Below are 20,391 nucleotides of genomic sequence, written 5' to 3'. Positions count from 1 at the left end.
GCATTCGATGGTCTCATCCGATCCGCTGGAGGGGCTCAAATCGGAGGACAGGCGCACCGAATTGGCCTTTCGTAGGTCTCATCAAGCCGTGGCCTGGACTGTTAGAACTGCCACGGCTACTTCATTCTTCAATAGGGCCTCGTTGATCTGGCTGCGCCAACTTCGGGAACGGCTCCCTCCAGAGGATACCCGTTTGCGCCACGATGTTAACAAGATCATTGCAGCCACAGAATATTCGGCGGATGCTTCGTTGAATTCTGTCAAGTTTGCATCGCGGGCGTTGGCGACATCTGTCACATCGCGACGCCTTTTCTGGCTACGGCCGTGGAAGGCCGATGTGAAAACCAAATGGAAGTTGGCGGCGGCCCCATATAAAGCCCCGAACCTGTTTGGCACAGCGTTGGAGCCGGTCCTTGTGGAGGACAAAGACAAACGCAAGATTATGCCCTCGTCCTTTCGCAGACAAGACAGGCGTTACACCCCTTACACGCAGCGTCAGCCATTTCGTTCTTACTCGGGGCAGGGAGGCCCCTCAACTTACCGGCAGTCATTCCAAGCTCCAGATCGCTTTTCCGACAGACAGCGTTTCAGAGAGCGTGGGAGATCTCAGTCCTCCTCCAAGCGCCCCTATCGTGGGTCCACTTCTAGGCCCTTCAGAAGGGGCAAATGACTCACCGACTCCGGGGCCAGTGGGGGGACGTCTCCGGGCCTTTCGTCATCAGTGGGCCCGGTCCACTCCGGACGAGTGGGTGCGTCGCACGATTTCGGAGGGCCTCGCAATCGAGTTCACGGATCGGCCCCCACGACGGTTCATCCGGTGCCCAGTGCCCCTATCCACAGATTCTCGCAGCCTGATGGTGGAAGAGATAGCACACCTGCTCGAGATCAACGCGATAGAACCGGTTCCGTTGGACCAACTGGGGACAGGCTTCTATTCGATTCTGTTTTTGGTTCCCAAAAGTTCGGGCGGGGTCAGAGGCATTCTCAACCTCAAGGAGTTGAACCGGGCGGTACGTTACCGTCGTTTCAAGATGCATTCTCTTCGGTCCATTCTGGCATCCATTCGCCAAGGGGACCTGATGCAGTCAGTGGATTTGCGAGAGGCATACCTGCATGTCCCAGTACTTCCTTCGCATCGGCAGTTTCTGCGATTCGAGTATGCGGGCAGGCATTACCAGTACTGTGCAATGCCGTTCGGTCTTTCCTCGGCTCCCAGGACTTTCACCAAGCTGGTGGCGGTAGTGGCCGCGTCTCTCAGTGCCGTTCCGGTGAGAGTGTTATGTTACCTGGACGACATTCTAATCCTGTCCTCGTCCAGGACACAAGCGGCGCAAGACAGGGACAGGGTGCTTTCGGCGTTCCGGGAGCACGGATTCTCCATCAACTTGGACAAGAGCCAGCTCGTCCCCACGACCTCAATTTTACATCTCGGGACCCTGATAGACTCCGAGAAGGGTCAGGTTTTCCTGTCTTCAGAGAGGGCGAAGAACATCAAGTCGCTTGTGGGCCAAGTGCTGACCCGGAGGAAGGCTCCTCTATTGACTCTATCACGATTGTTAGGGAAGATGGTCTCGTGTTTCCGCATTGTTCCGTGGGCACGCAGACATTCTCGTCCACTGCAATGGCTACTTCTTCCGTTCCAGAGAACAGGCAGTTCCAACTCCGTAGGGACAGTGTTAGTGCCTCCTCAAGTCAGACTGTCACTGAGTTGGTGGAAGTCACCGGCCATCCTGCGAGGCTGCGATTTCCTGGAACTAGACCGGGTCGTGATCACCACCGATGCCAGTCTCCATGGCTGGGGAGCCCACCTGGGTGCCCAGGTGGGCCAAGGACAATGGTCTCCAGAGGAACGTGCACAGAGCATCAACCTATTGGAACTTCGAGCCATTCGTCTCGCCCTTCTGCATTTCCGGGCGCTGGTTTGGGGCCGTCACGTCCTGATTCTCACGGACAATACATCTGCCAAAGCGCACATAAACCGGGAAGGGGGGACGAAGTCACAGACGTTGATGCTCGAGTCGATACGTCTGTTCAACTGGGCGGAGAGAAATCTGGAGTCCATCCTCGCAGACCACATTTCGGGGAAAGCCAACACACGAGCGGATTGGCTCAGCAGGGAAGTGATCGACCAGGCCAAATGGCAGCTGCTTCCCAGTCTATTTCAGGAGATTTCTCTTCGCTTTGGACGACCTCTGGTAGACCTGTTTGCCAGTCCGACCAACGCCCAACTTCCCCGGTTCATCACTCGGTATCCAGCTCCAGGGGCAGAAGACACAAACGCTCTGCGGTGTCGTTGGCCAGCGGGTCTATTATACGCCTTCCCTCCTGTCACACTGATTCAGCAGGTGGTCCGCAAGATGATGGCAGAGAGGGCAGAGATGTTATTGGTGGCACCACATTGGCCCCGCAGGCCGTGGTTCGCGGATCTTGTGGAGCTGTCGGTGACAGACCCGTGGGTGATTCCTCCACATCGGATCGTGCTGTGTCAGGGGGCCATTCGTCATCCCGAGCCCCAGTGGCTGCAGTTGGCCGTCTGGCATTTGAGCGCGTCCTCTTGAAGAAAGGCCGTTTGCCGGATACGGTGATTGGTACGATTCAGTCGGCCCGTCGACCATCCACGACGAGGATCTACGAAGCCACGTGGAGGGCCTTTTGCCGTTGGTGTGCGACTAATCATGTGGATCCTACGTCTGCAACGGTTCAGGATGTCCTCATCTTTCTACAGGCGGGTTTGGAACGGGGTTTGTCTCCCGCCACTCTCAGGCGCCAGGTGGCGGCCCTGGCAACTGTGTTGTCCTGTCCACCGAACACTTCCTTGGCTCATCATCCGTGGGTGAAGGGGTTCCTTCATGGAGCTACGAACCTGAGACCGCCTACGGTTCATCGTTATCCCTCTTGGGATTTATCTTTAGTTTTGCAGGCTCTCACATTGTCTCCGTTTGAGCCGCTGGGTTCCGCCTCACTTAAGTTCCTGTCGTTCAAAGTTGCATTTCTTCTGGCGATCACGTCGGCTAGACGCATTTCTGAGTTGGCTGCCTTATCCGTTAGGAAAGACTTGTGTATTTTCCATGCTAATACTGTGGTCCTGAGGATGGACCCTGCCTTTATGCCCAAAGTTAATTCGTGGTTTCACCGGGCGCAGGAGTTAGTGCTTCCGGATTTCTGTCCATCGCCGAGACATCACCGTGAGGTTCTTTGGCACACTCTGGATGTGCGCAGGGCATTGCGACGTTACATGCGTAGGACGGCGGCGTTTCGGAAGACGGAAGCCCTTTTTGTTTCGTTCCATCCTGCATCCATGGGTCAGAAAGTGTCGTCGACTACGATTGGTCGTTGGATTAAGGCCTGTATTGCTTCTGCTTATGAGAATCAGCGTCGTCCTGTTCCTGGGAACATTTTACCTCATTCGACTCGGAGTGCGGCTACTTCGGCCGCCTGGGCTACCCAGGCTTCTGTGTTGGACATCTGTAGGGCGGCTACTTGGACTTCTTTGTCGCCCTTCATAAGACATTATCGGATTGATGCCTACGCTTCGGCTGAGGCGTCTTTTGGGCGACGTGTTTTGCAGGCGGTGGTGTCTGGGTCTTCTGGGGTGACTAGTGTTTTGCCCGACCCTGGGAGTTAGGCTTGGGTATGTCCCAATGCTGGAGTGTAGTAGCAGCGTTCTGGAAAATGGACATTGACTTACCTGAATGTCCTTTTTCGGAACGCTGCGTATACACTCCATTTCCCTCCCTTTTCGTTTGTTGGCTTGTGGTTGTTTTGTGTTAATAAATTTTGTTGTGGTTCACCTGTTGTGTCTTCGTTCAAGACTGGGGATTCGGGTGCAAAAGGGGGCGTGGAGAGAGCACAGAGTAGGTAGATAAGTGTAAAAAAGTTCTCTCAGTTGCTGTCAGAGAAGAGGATTTTCCCAATGCTGGAGTGTATACGCAGCGTTCCGAAAAAGGACATTCAGGTAAGTCAATGTCCATTTCTTTTTTGAAACAATTTTACTTGGAATATGCTTGGTGACTGAGAATTCTGATTTATTTAGAAATAATTTCTGGGGGGGGCAGATTCATTGCTCTTGATGAGAAGCATCAAGGGAAACGTTGTGTTTACCACTGTAATCTCTCTTAACTGCAGTATATGACAGAGATGAATAAAAACACTGCCTGATTTGCACTCCAAGGGAGTGTATTAAGTGTTATGGATGACAATTTGCACCTAGCTTTCAGGAACAAATCAAAATAGTTATTTCTATCACTTTTGGAAATGCAAACTCTATTAGTATCCAAGCTATTACTGGTCCTGAGTAAATCACAGGCCTGTTACCTGGCAGACGGCATTACCAAAGGCATTATCTATTTGTGATGCTAAATGTGATTTTCTACATTGTAGATAGCTACAGTTCTTTGTTTTTTCTTGTGAAAATTAAGCATAGAGAATGGAGCTGTTAATATGAAACTACAACATTCCTTGTAGAATAAGGTTATTATTCTTACAGAATTGAAATCTGTTCTTTCCACACATCTTGCACATCACATAAAAGTGCATGTGTTTCTGTATTGACTGTGTTCTTTTGTTACCTTAGAGACTACCTTCGAGGGAAAAATTTTCAAATTGGCATTGTTTCTCCATGCATATGTTTTTATGCCACATAAAACACCTACGCTTTCAACCATGTCTTGCCTCAGATTTTCTTATGCTTGGTTTACTTAGCACAGATGCAGCAGTGAATAGCAATACCAGCCCTTCTCAGTCATCATCAGTCAACGACATTTCATCCATGTCAACAGAACAAACATTGGCTTCAGACACGGACAGCAGCCTTGATGCTTTGACAGGAACACTTGAAGGATGTCGGTGATCAGCTTTGAAGATTAAGATTAGCAAAGAATCTTTGCTTCTGTTGGGCCTCTATTGCTTGTAAGTTCATGGAGCCAAATAGAAAACTTCATGTTCCGCATGTTCCTCTAAAATAATGCCTGTGATTTTACTCAGTTGCAGTAAAACTGTCTGCTTAATATTGTAGAGTGAATGCAACTTTGTATCTCAAGGCAAATGAAATATAAATATTAATATAATCTATTCTGTTTTGATCTATATCAGGTGAGCAGTTAAAATAACAAGATCAAACAAATCCATGGGCATTCTCACAGATTTTTTTAAAAACATGTTTATAAAACAAATGTGTGTATGTTTGAGAGGGGGAAGGAAGGAAGGAAGGTGTAAATCTTGTTGAATGTATATTCTGTTTCTTAACTATTCAATTGCAGTCATATGCCATTCTTAATATATCTTGCTGGTATTCTCAATACCGTATAATATAGATGCAATTGTTTTTCTGTATAGCACTCTTTTCTTGAGGCCTTTTTCTCTCCATCACCAAATAATATTGTACTCCTTCTCATAGAAGAAGCAAATTTGTGAATTTTTGCTTCACATTTTACATCTAAATGCGTTTTTGAATGTATTATTTCAGTGCTTTTCTTTGAAGAGTAGGTGGGATAAATAAAGATAAGTCTTAATACTTATCAGAGTTAGGGTTTGTTTTTAAAATAGCAACGTTGGCACCTATTTTTAAGATGTGACTAAACACTTGTACGACCTGTCTCTCCATTGCCTTTTCCTAGTATTAACATAGAGACTCTGATGTTGACATCATGTTGGAGCTAACTTTGAGCCTCTTAATAGATATACCTTTAGTTGCTTTTGATATGTTTTAAGGGACCACTACATAGCTTATCATTACTTTCAAAAATTCACATATGGGAAAAATTGAAATACATTATAAAAAGTGAAAGGAGTCATTTTTAGAACTAAAACACAGAGGTAGGAATTAGAGGTAATCCTCGCTTAACAACACTAACTGGGACTGGGCTTTCCATTGGTCAGCGAAGCAGTCATTAGGCAAAACATGACATGGCTCCACCACTTCGTGACTGCAATTCTGGTAGTCTTACTTGCATGAGTTAGACAAGGACTTCATGCTTCTCCTGTCCTTCCATGCTCATCTCTGCTTCAACTCCCCTCACCCACCTATCTGGGTTCTTTTGGCTGCCTTGTGTTCCACCAGTGCCTCATTACTCACAGCTGACTTCCACCATCTTCTTTCTCCCCCTGCTGACAAGACAGCCTGCAGTCGTAAATGTGGGTAGCTGCCAAACGCCTGAATTTGGATCACATGATGGCGGGGGTGCTGTAGCTTTGTGCTATAATTATGATTCGTTCAGTGACAGTGTAATTTTGAATGGTCATTATGTGAGGACTACTTAAATATTATACTCAGTCTATTTGCTTTGCTTCAATTTCTTTCTAGCTCTGAACATGAGCAAGGTTGATTTAACAGGAAAATATTTATGTTACTATGTAGGTGGACTGGCAGATGAGCATTAAGTTTTAGAGAAGGTATGGTGGATGAAGCGAAGTTGTGAATCAACTTTGTGGTACAGTTGTGAATCAAGGTGGTACAGTTATTGAAGATTTCCAGGCTGGGGGAGGGGCAATTCCCTTGGAAGAGATTGGGAAAGGCATATTGTGTATTACCGCCTTTTACTTCGGGCACCAGCACTTTACTAGCAGCACAAACATATGACTGGGAATAAGTCCTATTAAGTTTAATAAGTGTGATATAGGATCACAGCATAAATTCATTGTTTTTAGAAAGAACATTTTTTTAGCAATAGGTTCTTCAAAACACACTATCAGAATGAGCCCCACACTCCTAATTTCTCCAGATAGAATTTGCTATCAGATCTTTTGGCTATAAGATATTCATACAATTTTATCACTTGATAAAATTCAATTACTAAGTTGCAACTGAACATATTAATTGCTTTCCTTAAACATTCTACTTGAGATATGAGATCACATGAAATGCCTGTGAGAGCTTACATGTAGCAATTAACAGAATGTTCATATTTATTCTTAAATGAATATAAATATACATTTTATGATGTACAGACACACAATCTATTATTTGCACTAGTAACATATTTCCAAAGACAATATTAATGAGTAAAATTAAATGAAATATATCTCATTGCTAATTAAAATAAATATAGGAAACAAAAGAAAGACTGAAGTGAAAGAACAAAGAAAGGTGTTTAATCATATCCAATAAAGCTTAATTTGTAATGTTGTTAAGCGTTCCACCAAACTATGTTGAAATAACTCTATAGCCCCTTTTTTTTTGCACAAAATCCATTCGATTTACCTGCATGAAATTTGGAAAGAGCATTTCTCACTGTAAATGCTATCTATTTTGAAATGTAATATTGTGTTCCAAAATAATCAGTTTTCCCCTGTAGTAGTGTTCAATCACATTTAGCGCATTGTAAAAAGATAGATTGCTTTTGATTTCATCCCATTCTGCCAAACAACCATAAAGCCACAGTTATATTTTTCTTAGGCTATGCTGGGGAGATTAAACTCTGAAATTCAGTTGGGATCAAGATCCCAGCTGGTACTGTATTTAACCAAAAAGAAGGCAAGGATAGGAGTTAGACATAAAAGTATATTGATTAAAGTAATAACTACTAATGAAAACTCATTGCCTGTAAAAATTAGGTCCCTCATTCACAATATTAATTGATCTCCATCTTCATATACCAACATTCGCTGATCCATACAACCCACCCCCCATCGCATACAGAATCATTCAACTACACAGATGTATTTTCCCCCTTTTTTACAGCAGAAGCCAGCAATTGAACAAGAGGGATATAGAATAAGATGAAGGGATGCCTGCAGTAAGAATGGAAAGAAAGAGAAGGGGTGAGAGCAAATTGGTTGGAGATTGGGTGGTGGGTGGTGGGTGGTAGATAGAGTTACTGGACAAAGAAGGAAACAAAAGAAAGGACAAGTCTTTGTGGCAGCCTCTGAGATACTGGAACACTGGTATCATGTCCCCCCTAGTCCTTCTTTTCATTAAATCAGACATACCCAATTATGAAACAATTCAGCTGTTTCTGAATTCTGAAGGCATTATAATAGCGAGTATCTTGGCTATAACTAAACAGAGAATAATTATTGGCTAAATCCTTATTTGGAGAGAATGTGCTAAAGAAAGGGTAAGGCGTAAATGAGTTGATTATCATCTAATAGGGAACAATGTTTGCTGTAATTATGTTATAGCTTTTTTGTTTTATGTATCTGAGGAGACAGAAAAATGTGGTTGCATGTACATGTACTGTAGTTGCACTGGGACAACCAGTTAAGTGCGCTGCATTCATAAAGAGGGATAGGTAGAGGTAACTTTTATAGCAGCCATAAAACATTAATGCTATAGTTCAGCTATTTCTTTCATGCTTTGCAAAATCCATGACATAAAATTAATAATAGTAAATATCACTGCCCGTTAATGACACACACACATAAACACAATTTAAGTGATAGAAATATTTAACCACACTTGCCTAGATTTTTTCTTCTACATTGCTCCATAAAATTTTATAACAGATTATAAACTGTTTGGAGGACATGGTAAATGAAGGTAGATTCAAACTTTTCTGCCACTCTAGATAATGTTCTTGTTGTAAATCAGTTGATAATGTTCTTTTGAGCAATGGGTATGGCATTAATTCATTAAGAAAGGCATGGACAACTCCAGGTATGAGAGGGAAGGAACAATGAATTAAACATTATGATTCAATGGCCATTTTCCATATCTTAACTAATGTTTGGCTAGCATTATATCATCACCAGGCTAAGTATGACTCTTCTAACATTTATTCATTGAGTTGAAGATAAAACTAGTCAATATTTTAAGTATAAGGACAGAGTTCTAAGCCTGAAGCATACATTTGCACAACTGATTTTCTTTCTATAAAAGAATGTAAGTAGGATGTAACATGGAAAGTTTTCCATGTTTTGTTTATAAGTTTGATGGTGAATCCTACATTTCAGTAGAGTCATTTCTTACTAATTTAGATCAAATAGTATATAATTACTAAATACTTTCAATCACCTGTAGTTTGATGTGTTCAAATCAGTTCAGTGTCACTTTTCCAAAAGCTAAGTGTGTATTTGTAAATGTCCAAGTCTTTCTGTAAAAATCCTGTCACGAACCTGTCTACTATAGCATGCTCTGACATTACTGTGAAATGTTTTAATAGGCATAATGTGTGTACTTCCTGTACTTAACTGCTCACCTGAAAAAAAGGAGAATGAAGCAAATTGGCTAGTAAATGTTCAATTTCTGTCCTCTACATATTATTTTAAATATACTGAGTAGCTGAATGGCATTGCAGAGATAGAATGGTTTTCCAAGTTATTTTTGTATGTGCCCCTTTCTTTGTTCAGAACATTAGAGTCTGGATTGTTTGGAAAGTGCTTTAAGGAAATGAGTTTACACAAACTTGCATATTTATGATGAAAATTATATGAAGAGAAGCATGTGTCTGTGCAGATCATTTTCTTTTTAAAAGCCAAGAGGTACATTTCATGATGCAGCAACAAAGGAAGCAAAAAGTGTGTCTTACTAGGAAAATGGATGAAATGGCTTTTTGTTAATACTGCAGCACAGTTTAAAAGTGAAGGCAAAGTCAGTAGTGCTTCCTGCTGCTTCCAATAATGGGTGCCAAAGGCTTAAAGAAAGTTGAATAATGCTGTTTTAGTTTAGATTAAGTTGTCAGAAATTTAGACTACATTAATTAAATGTAATTATAAGGGAATATTTATGCATCCAAATGTTTACTTTTCAGATGACTTCAGTGTCTGTTTACATTATGGTTCAGAGTTGGTTTAAAGACCCTAACACCTGCACCTTCATTGATCCATTCTATCTAAAACCTTTTCTGCAAAACGGTATGCTGAAGTCTTTTGTTGCTGTTACATCATGTTTACATGATTTTTTTTATTAAAAAAAACATAAATTTAGAGAGAAGGGCTTAGATCATATTTCTAATTTAGGCCTGGATGTGCCCAGTGTGCCTTGACTCTCTTTTTCCTTTGAATGGCAGATCACAGGTCATATCACAAATATGTTTTTGAAACTCTGTTAGCTTCACAAGATGCTTGTCAACTGCTGGACTTGGGAAATTATTTTGAAAGCTCCTTTGATGTATGGAATTAAGTATAAAGTTTGTTGGATTAAGACTAAAGTAATAGGATATAATAGTATTGATCTGTATCTTTGGGCCATTATGTAGCACTCTATGAATTAGGGAAAAATTCATGTGTGCAGTCTACAAATTTGTGCTAGGATATACTGCAAGTTGCCAAGTTAATGATGTCTGAATCCCAGAGATTCTGAGTTCCAAAACGGAATTGGTGACCCTTTTAGTTTGAGAATTACTTGCTGGATAAATTCCTAAAATGGCAAAATACTTTTTTTTCCCCAAGTGCAGATACAGTTTGCAGTAATGAGATCTATGTATAATAGTTGAACTGCAAAATCCAGAAGTAAAGAAATGTATACTAAGAACCTTGATTAAATTTTATGAATCTAAAATCAATAGTGCCTGTAAAGCTGGTTGAAGTTGTGATGTATAAAACTAATCAGGGCATATAAATTTAGTAATTCTGTTGGAGCGGAATTTCTTCCTGGTGATGAATGTATTTGTAGAACTTAATTGAAGCTCATGTATGTTTCACAGATTCCCAGGTCTAGTACTTGAGCCCCAAGTTAATTTCTCTCAGAAGACTCCCTGATTTTTTATGTCTTTCTTCCATCATGTATACTTCTGAGATCATATTTTATATGTTGGGACATGAAAATTTGCCAAATATTTAAATAATTTGCTTAGAATCTTTTTTAATGCCATTATGTAACAAATCTCATGATATATGCATTGTGCATGATAAGAACTTTGTATTGAAGAATTGCAAGCCATCTACTCCTTATATGTACAAAAAAACCATTCTCATTTTTGAATTATAAAATTATATTTTATTTTTATAATTGTAATTCTGATTGTGAATTTCACTGCCACTAACTCATTGTGGATATTGTAGATAAGCTTGGGTCCTATATTTCAATACTTACACAATTTAAAAAAAATAAAGTAATGCCTTGGAAGTAGTAACATTTAATTAAACCCCAAGTTTAATTGGTTCTTAAATTAAGAAATGAATTCTTCTAAAAGCCAAGAAATAAATGTTTAAAATGAGTTTAAGATTTACATTGTGTTATTTAAAATTTTAATGTTCATGTTGTCATGCTGCTGTTCAATTTTTGCACTCCAGTAATTTTTTAAAAAAAATTAAGCATGGTAATTCTTCTCAGTATATTCATGCCTCCTGTCTTTATTGATAAATCATTTATAACATTTTGCATACTACAGTTGAGATTGATGCAATCCAACACAACTATAGCCCCAATTCTTACAGATACCTGTGCATTAAAGTAATATTTCCTTATTTTCAGAATTTATATAAAGCTGCACATATATATGGTCCTCATTTAACAATTGCACATTCAGTGACTGATCAAACTTATGATGGTGCTTAATGAATGGTAGTCCTGATTAGCCGTCAGTGCTAATTTCTGTGGTCATGTGGTCATGATCTGTTTGCTAGTGCCCGTCTTGTAATTGCAGCATCCTATGTCATGTGATTGCAATTTGTGAACTTCCCTGCTGACTTCCCACAAGCAAAGTCAATGGGGAAGCCTGCAGGAAGTCATGGTCACAGGAGGTCCTAGCTTAACAAATAAATTTTCTTGGCATATTTATTTTCCACTAACTTCAGTTAGAAAATTACTAAGTTTGCAGTTTTTCATGATGACTTCAGAATTATGGCCTAGGAGTAGAGCAGTAACTTTAAAAATCCATATATTTAAAGTTCTGTGAGTGAAGTATTCGCTATTTTTTCCTCCGAAATCAATTTGCACTTAAACATTGGTTAAGTTGATTTCAGAGAGACCTAAGCGCACCTTTCTGGTTAGATTTAAAGAATTATTAGCATTAGTATTTATAATATAAACATAGTGCACTATAATACTATATATAATTACGTTATTTATAGTGTACTTTAAGCATGTCTGTATGTATGCAGTCACACATACACACACATACATGTATAAACAAAACCTTTGTTAAGAAAATCCTAAAGGTAAAGGTTTGTCTTGTCCAGTCGTATTTGACTCTAGAGGGTGGTGCTCATCTGTTTCTTAGCCAAGGGAGCCAGCGTTATCCGAAGAGATTTCCATGATCATGTGGTCAGCATGACTCTACTATGAGGCACAAGGAATGCTGTTGCCTTCTCACCAAAGTGGTACCTGTTTATCTAATTGCATTTGCATGCTTTTGAACTGTTAGGTGGGCAGTAACAGAAGCTTACCCTGTCAAGCAGCACTCTGTCCTCAAACCCAGGCTGTCAACTTTCCAGCTGAGAAGCTTGGCATCTTTAACCTCTAAGCCATCGCGCTAATCCTAATCATGCTAATAATGTTGCTCTCTTAATTAAGAGAAATGACTTTGTTTATAGGACCCTACTGTTGCATGGTGTGCCCTAGACTGAAATATGAATGAAGGAGTGCCTTAGTTCTTTCTCCTTTAAGGTGAAGTATATACACAATGACCACATTTCACTGCTCTTGCAGGGCACATTGGGAGCAATGGTTCTTTCACAGTATATCTTATAATGGGAAACTACACTATACTTTTATATAGAAACAGGTAAGTAAAACATGCACAATATTTTAATGTTTAGGTGAGATTTTTCAACAGAAAATAATTGGTGGGAAGTGGAACCGAAGTGAATTCTGGTAAGTTCAAAAAAATTAAACAAATCTCAACTTTTGACAAGGATGTCAACATATCAGCTGGTAATACATTTTAAACTAGATTCCCACTTCCACCCCCACCCCATAATCTTGTCACATCGAATTATATTCAATTTTAAAGCCACTATAAAAATTAAATGTTGATGAAATATGCATACAATCTCTCGCTCACTGATCTTTGTCTCTTGAAATAAATACCCTGTGTTGTTGGAATGGGTGGGGATCATACAATTATTTTCCATTATTTTATTTAAATTTGTATCCCTTATTCCATTTCTTAAGGAAATTAAAGCAGACTAAGGCATTCTGTTAAAGTTGGGAATGTTTTGAAAATAATTTGAAAAAGATACTTCAGAACCTGCAGAACATTCACTCTACAGTAAAATGTTACCATACTTTTTCAAGTTTCTTTTTTTTATTGAAAAAGTTTTCAAATACAAATTTTTTCCCCATTTTTCTCCCCCCCTCCTCCCTAACCCCCCCTCACCACCCATCCCCCCCTGTGACTTCTCCACAACAAAAACCTAATTCATAACAGATTATATAATATTTTACCATCCCCTTACTCCCTCCTCTAAATACTGACCCTTACATGCTAATAATATTATTAATATTATTACTTCCCCCTTTTACCATACATTTCAAAATAACATTATATAATAACTTCTAATTTAGCATAATAATATTATTATAACTCCCAATCTAGCAACAATCTGCCTTTTTTTCTCCTCCCCCATACTTATATATATAACATTTCTAAGCAGCCTTCCCCATAAATCTTAATTTAACATTTATTCAACTCTATCCATTTCCTCCACTCCCCTAAATATATCACTTAAACATCCCTTTTCTTAAACTAAACAATCAGTAAACTAACCTATCTCCACCCACTTTCCTACAAAATTGCCATGCACAACAATTCTTAATATCTTTAATCTACTGCCCGCCCTGCTAAAAAAAATATATTCCGTTATATAAAAAAAATCAATGACTTTAAATTTATAATCCATATAATATCTTCTTTGATGTCTTTCCCCTGGATTGTTGAGTCCATCATCCATATTAGGGTAACATAGCATCCTGGTTGCAACAGTTTGTTCAAAATCCTCAGTCATCATCTGCCCCCATCAGTAATGAATATCCTCATATATATATAAAAAAGGAAAACAACCACTCGAGTGACATTATAATTATATTCCATATAGTATCTGTAATTGTGGCTTTCATCAGGATTATTAATTCCCATCATCATAATGGGTAACAACCAGATCTTCTGCGTGCCCCAGCATAGCTCTCTTGCCTTATAGCTCAAGATAAATATAATACATTTATCAATTAAAAAAAGAAATCCAAAATAGATAATTCCAATCCAACAATTTAAGGCTCTTTTCACATCCCAAAGTTACGACATTGCAGAGGTCTGTCACTCTCCTCAGGATAATGTTAACCAATACTTCGCCTCAACTATCTTTTCATATATTCATTCATTTTTTAAAAATAACTGGCTTCACTGTTGTTTAATTTAGAAATTTTTATTTTTGTGAGACCTATTTCTTTTTTTCTTTTCTTTTTGTGGGTTTGATCTCCATCCTAGTTTCCTTTCTACAAGTTGTATATCAACTGATCGATTTTCATTCTGCTTTATGACTTGATCTTGTTGGTTTTGCTTTTGTATCTCATATTTCTTTTTTATCAATTGTGTATCAGCTAATTGGTTTCCATGCTTGTCTGTGACTTGATGAATCATCACATTAGAGTCCGATACCACTTCTCTCATATTTGTAGATAATCCAGCTGAGGTGTCTAAAGAATCCAAAGGCAATTTGTCCACAGCAGCCTCTATAATTCGATGTTTTCCCTTTATTTCCAACTCCTTCTGCTTATCCTGTATTGTGCATAAAGATGTTAAATTCATTTTCAAAATTTTTTGATAAAATTCTTCCGCTTTTTCAACAGTATTTAGTTGGTATCTTTCTCCTTGATATCTCAATATTATGCCAACTGGAGCATCCCACCTGAATAGAATATTTCTTTTTTTAAGCTCAGTCACCAGAAAACCAAATTTCTTTCTTTCCAATAACATCTTGGGCGGGAGCTCTTTGTATATCCAAATCTTTCTTCCAAACAATTGCAAAGTAGAGTTGAAGGAATTTTGCACAATATTATTTCTTATTTCTTTATCTGTAAAATAAATCACCACATCTCTAGGCAATTGCCTTTGCTTTGCAGTCCAGGAATTTATTCTATAAACTCTATCGATCCTACAAAATACTTCCTCAGGTTGAACCTTTAAAATCCCAGCCAAAATTTCAGAAGATATTTTCCTTAAATCATCTCTGTTATTTTCCTGCAATCCTCTCAGTCTAATCGCATATTCAGTAAAATTATATTGCATCATTAAAACTTCTCTTTCGATCCGTTGTTGTATGTTTTCTGCATTACAAGTCTTTTGATCAGCCTCCATTTTAGGTTTTTCTTCTGAGCTATTGTCTTGAGTGTTTGTCAAATCATTTTCAATTTTTTGTATTCTATTGTCCAAATTGTCCTCAATTTCTTCCATTTTAGACTCTAATAAATTAGTATGTGCATCCAACTTGATCATAAATTCTGTAAAACCATTAGCCATTTTTATAATCTTTCGATCCAAAGTATCAAACTTTAATTGCACTAATTCTTTAATTTCCTGCTTAAATTTTTCAAAGTTCTGATTCACAATCTCATCCCTTCTTACAATCTCCTCCAAAAGAAATTCAATTATGTTAAAATCAGTTTTCTGAGACTGGAGATTTAGAACTTGTTCATGTAATTTATTAATGGGGGAATCCCCCCCCCACTGCTTGTTTGTCCGGCTTTGTAAGTTTTAATGCCATGTTTCCACACAGACAAACTTTTTTAGAAAAGAAAAAAGAGGCAAAGAAGAAAAAAAAAACTTCTTTCCAACCAAGATCACTATCAGATCTCCAGGAAAAAGAGAACACAAAAGTAGAACTTTATCTTCAATTGTAGCCAGAGGTATTTATTCCGCTACTTTGTATCTTAATAGGAAACGGAAGGACTCTCCCTTTCAGCCCCTTCTCAAGCCTCAGCAGTCGCCATTTTTAAAAATTCTTTTTTTCTTTTCCTTTTCCTTCTTCAATAACTGTTAGAAAATAAACGAAATACTTGCGATTCAGGGTCACAGGTCCAGCTCACATCCTTTTTAATTATTCTGTTAATTTTGCAGGCTTGTTCTTGTCACCTAGCTCTGCATAAGCAGAGGTCTCCCAAAGCCCGGAGCGGCGGCGAGGGAAATAGGGAGCTTCGTCTGCTTCGTCCCCAAAAGTAAAAAAAAAACTTTTGGGGCTACGCAGAGAGCTCTACCTGCCCCCGCCGGCTCTATCTCCATTTCCACATGGAAACGGAGTTTTTTCGAGCCACCTTTCAGTTATAAAGGCGGCTCTTTACAGGCAATGGGGCTGGCGGTCCCGAGGGATCGCCTGGCGGCGGCGAGAAACAAACCGGAAGTCACTTTTTCAAGTTTCTGTACAAGTCTGAGAAAAGGTTCTGCAGGTTTAATGAGTTTGCTGCTTATTAAAACAGTCACATCATTTTGCAAAATCTCATGAAGTCTTGAAAAAGTGGACTCTTTTAAAGCTGTATTGCAGCCATATGTTCCAAATTTATCTCCCCTGAATAATTTTCAAAGCGTATCCCCTACAAAATATAAATCAATTTAGAACCTTGTTTAGAACAGCACCTAAAATAATAACCAGTCTAACTCATAGACTTTTCTAATAACAAATTGGGGCTATGTGCAAAATCAAAGACAATGCATGCTAATGCTTGGAAATGAGGCACTTTGGAAATAATGTGTTTTAAGAGAGTCCCTCAATAATATTTTAGCGCATAGAGAATTCATGAGGAAGGTGTTCTTGTCAGTCAATTGGCCTCTAAGCTAGCTAGGGTTGAAAGGTTAAAATCAAACTTAGCTGCTCCTGTGTTTTTGTACTACTGGAAACTTCTATATAATTTTTAAGAGCACCTCATTTACAGCACACTGCAGTAGTCTCCTTCTGTAACTTACAGAAGTATAGATAATGACTAGCAGATCCAGCAGGTTCAGGAACAGCAGAAACACTAGATTTAATAATACAATGCACTTCTTGCTGTAATCAATTTATTAATCAGACTTACATAGCCATTCATCTCACAGAAATGTCTCTGGATGATATAGAATAATAAAAAAAGAATACATATATAAAAACTGGCATTTAAAAGCAGGAAAATCAGCATTAAAAATGGATGTAATTAAAACAAATTCTATACAAACCTCAAACAGATTGCACCAAATAGCTATCTGTTAAGGTTGCCAAGGTTAACAAGCACCTGGTGGTGTGGTTATTAATTAGGGACATCTTTTTAAATTTAAAATATTTGTATTTTATCATGACATGCATCTCCATGATTTCAAGGAAGGCACTGTTTGATCTACATATTTTAATGCATTTATAGATTCCAAAGTAAGTACATTGTTGGCCTGAAGCTACAGAAAGAAACGTCAAAAATAAATATTTTTTGTAATGTTCATTAAAATTAAACATCTGTATTTCAAATAATAATAGAAAAAAAGAACCTTTCTTTTTCTTCCTCTTTTTGTTGCTATGCCAAGATTTCCTATTACAAAGACATCTACAGAACACTAAACAAGAAGCTGACGGACTTTATTACAAAATGGAAAATTCTTCTGGAAAAATAGGCTCATTCAAAATGTCCTCATGATTGTATAATGACTCCTACGAGTGAGCTTCAGTGACTTTGAACCTTGACATTTCTTAAGACATTTACCAAGATCCAAAATATGTAACCCACTAGATGCCATAACTGTACTTGTAAAATGCAAAATGTGAGAGGGGAAATATTCTCTTTTACACACAAAAAAGCAGTTAAACTGTCCAGCTCCTTTTCAGCAAAACTATGACTGATTGAATCTTGTGTATTAAATCAGCTAAATTGTAGAAATTCGAAGATCCCTCCTGTTAAAACATCTGACGTAACTTTCAGTACTAGACCTCTTTCTGAATCTAACAGTCCTCTCACTAACTCCTCCTCCTCCTCCTAAGTGTTGGTTGCCCTGTACTAAGATCTGTTGTTACTTTCACATATATGCTTGTATCATTTTTAATGGAAGTCAGATCACATATAATTATGGTCTATCAATAATTGTAACAACACATTTGAATCTTGAGAGATGTTTGGATTCATTGCAGGATCCCAAACTGGATTTCGCAATTCAAAACAACTCTCAGTCTTTCTTTTTCTCCTCTTGCAGGGGATGCAAGAATGGGGCTTGCTATAGAAATTCTGTTTTCTACTCTTAACAAATACTTATTCTAGATTTTTCTTCCAGTACATAAACCATTCCAGGCTCAGTTTTAAAAATGTAATTCTCTAACCATTCAAACAAAAGCTTACTAAACATTTAGTGTTTTAAAAAATGTAACAAAGAGGAACTTCATTTGTATTTTTACCTTTAAATACTTGGATAATTAGTACATTTATAGGTTTGTTTTTTTTTGTCAGATGAAGTTAGGATCAAATAGCATCTAAAAATTTTGAGTAATTTGCTCCGGCAGTTTTTCTTCACTTGTCAGTTTTCCAAAAGTACAAAAAAACTCTTCCATTTCTCTCTGAAGTGTTTCATTTTTCTTCTCTGCATCCTTGCATGCCCTCTCTGCATTGCCTATTTTAATTTCCACTAAATGATGCCACTGTCGTTGCTGATTCAGTTTTGAATGTAGATCCTTAATCTTTATGTCCCTTTCTTTATTCTGTTGCTCCAGGCTGTTGGCATAAAAACAGTATGGTTTTGCATTTTACAAGGGCTTCATTTCCCTGGCTTTATCCCGAGTTACATTCATTTCAAAAGTAGAAAATACTTGAAAGGTTTTATTCTAGACTGTCAGTCATATAAATCAAGAGCCACAAGGTAAAGAAAGATGCTCACGTGTCATTGTAATAATTTGATCTAAAAAGTAACATCTCAGACTATAATCATATCTTTGTCTCCATTATCACTGTCATGTGTTGAAATCACTGTTTTCACTTATTCACAGGAAGAAAACGAATCTGACACTAGTAGCCCAAACATTGTACCAACAATTAGAAGAACTTGTAGTTCAATAAAGTGGCAGTAAAAAACCACAAAACTTCCCTGTGAAATGTGAATTAGGATGATTACTCAATACATGCAAATGATATGTGATTTATTTTTCTGTTTGCACTTGATGTTTACCATGCAAAGTGCAATCATATTAACTGGTCTTTCAAAATGCATTGCTAGAAGTATATAAAGCATGGGACAAATATTGGTAGATTTTAATCTAATTTACCATTATTCATTTCAACCAATCCATAAATTTTCTCATAAACCAATATTTCCGCTGCATTTCCGACAATAGCAGCACAGAAACCATCCAAATGCATGTTATTGTATGCTGTCTAGAATTGCTTTGTGTAAGATGTGCAGCCATATAAATTTGATAAATAAATAAATACAGTAAGCCAAGCCCCAGTTGGTGACGTATTGTGGACTTGAATATTTACCTTAAAATAATAGCTTCGTACTCTGCCCTCTGTTGGGCCATCTGCCTCTTTAGATGGGCAAAGTGGCACCGCAAGAAACTTTGACACGTGGAAACGTCTTTGTGGGAAATGGAGCATTCGCTACGGTTGTTCATCTGGCCTTGTTCCAAGCTGTCGACAATCCCTCAAATGTTTGTTGTCATCTTATTAGCCCCTGGAAATTCTTCTTTATGCTTATGCCTGGTGTTTTTTTTTTAAAAAGCCAAAACCTCAGTTTTAATCCAAGCTTCGTATTATCTAGGTAATTATTTGATTAGATCTCAGTAATATTGTTGATAATTTTTAAGCTCCTTTGAAAAGTGCAAGCGGTTTTCTTCTAGGTGAGAAGTAATTTTTAATTTTGCCCGTTTTCCGGTTTGACGTTGGACATGGAGGTCTTATCCCAGCTGCAGCTGTCTGAAGCTTCTCAGATGCTTGGAAATAATAATCCACTTTTACGGGATCTTGGATCTTGTTTCATTCCTGACTTTGTTCTGGATAAGGAATGGGAAACATCTCACACTGCCACGCTTCCCATGTTTTCTTGCAATAAGGGCTTATGTCTATTTGCCACTACCCTTTTATTACCCTCCCTGTTTTCTCATATGCAGCGTGCGTGACCAAAATTGGTGGGTGGAACTCTCTTCAATGAATTGTTATTTACTTACTGTTCAGATATCTGCCAAGCTGTTCTTGGCTGTGAAGCAGCAGCAGCAGCACAGCCAGAGTGTACAAGTTTTGTATAGACAATAGAAATATATTCAGCCTGCTTTAGATTCACTGGTTTAACAACCTAAATAATTGGGGGAGGGGGGGAAGGATAGTGATGTCAGTGCCAATGGCTGATATCAATACAACGTTCCCAAGCTGGTGCCATCATTACCTGACAATTCCCATCAGGGTAGTTGAGATGATAATATTTTTGGGTAGAATACAATTAAAGGTCATTAGGCTAGGGAAAGCAAGATAAGATAGGATGACATTTGTTTCTCACTATCTTTATTAAGGTTGTTGGCAATGCTGAAGAATCAGTTCACACAACTCATCTGTTTAATACCAAGTAATAAAAATAAAGTACTTTG

The 20,391-nt window shown here is 38.6% G+C and overlaps 2 protein-coding genes across 9 annotated transcripts in view; one reads left to right on the top strand and one right to left on the bottom strand.

Moving 5' to 3' along the window:
* MAPK9 (mitogen-activated protein kinase 9) overlaps positions 1 to 11,093 on the top strand; it is a 49,838-nt gene extending 38,745 nt beyond the window's left edge. For 3 of the 8 annotated variants that reach the window (XM_034403089.3, XM_087887488.1, XM_034403102.3), the window contains one exon: positions 4,707 to 7,059. In XM_034403089.3, coding sequence (XP_034258980.1) covers positions 4,707 to 4,849 — 143 coding nt within the window. In that variant the 3' untranslated portion in view covers positions 4,850 to 7,059. Of the gene's footprint in view, positions 1 to 4,701; positions 7,060 to 9,686 lie in introns of those variants that run through there. The other 5 variants (XM_087887489.1, XM_034403116.3, XR_004588701.3 and 2 more) reach the window with 4 other exon arrangements.
* A 5,755-nt stretch (positions 11,094 to 16,848) lies between these two features.
* On the bottom strand, positions 16,849 to 19,860 carry LOC117655559 (rho GTPase-activating protein 24-like). Its single transcript, XM_087887487.1, has 2 exons — positions 19,292 to 19,860; positions 16,849 to 18,529 (listed from the first exon to the last, which is right to left on the bottom strand). Exons 1-2 carry the CDS (start codon positions 19,423 to 19,425, stop codon positions 18,292 to 18,294), a joined length of 372 nt encoding a protein of 123 aa, XP_087743613.1. The 5' UTR covers positions 19,426 to 19,860; the 3' UTR covers positions 16,849 to 18,291.
* Positions 19,861 to 20,391: the final 531 nt, after the last annotated feature.

The sequence above is a fragment of the Pantherophis guttatus genome, chromosome 2 (assembly GCF_059756535.1).
Source record: "Pantherophis guttatus breed Tessera chromosome 2, ASM5975653v1, whole genome shotgun sequence".
Taxonomy (NCBI): Eukaryota; Metazoa; Chordata; class Lepidosauria; order Squamata; family Colubridae; genus Pantherophis; species Pantherophis guttatus.
This window is presented reverse-complemented; position numbering and strand designations above follow the sequence as displayed.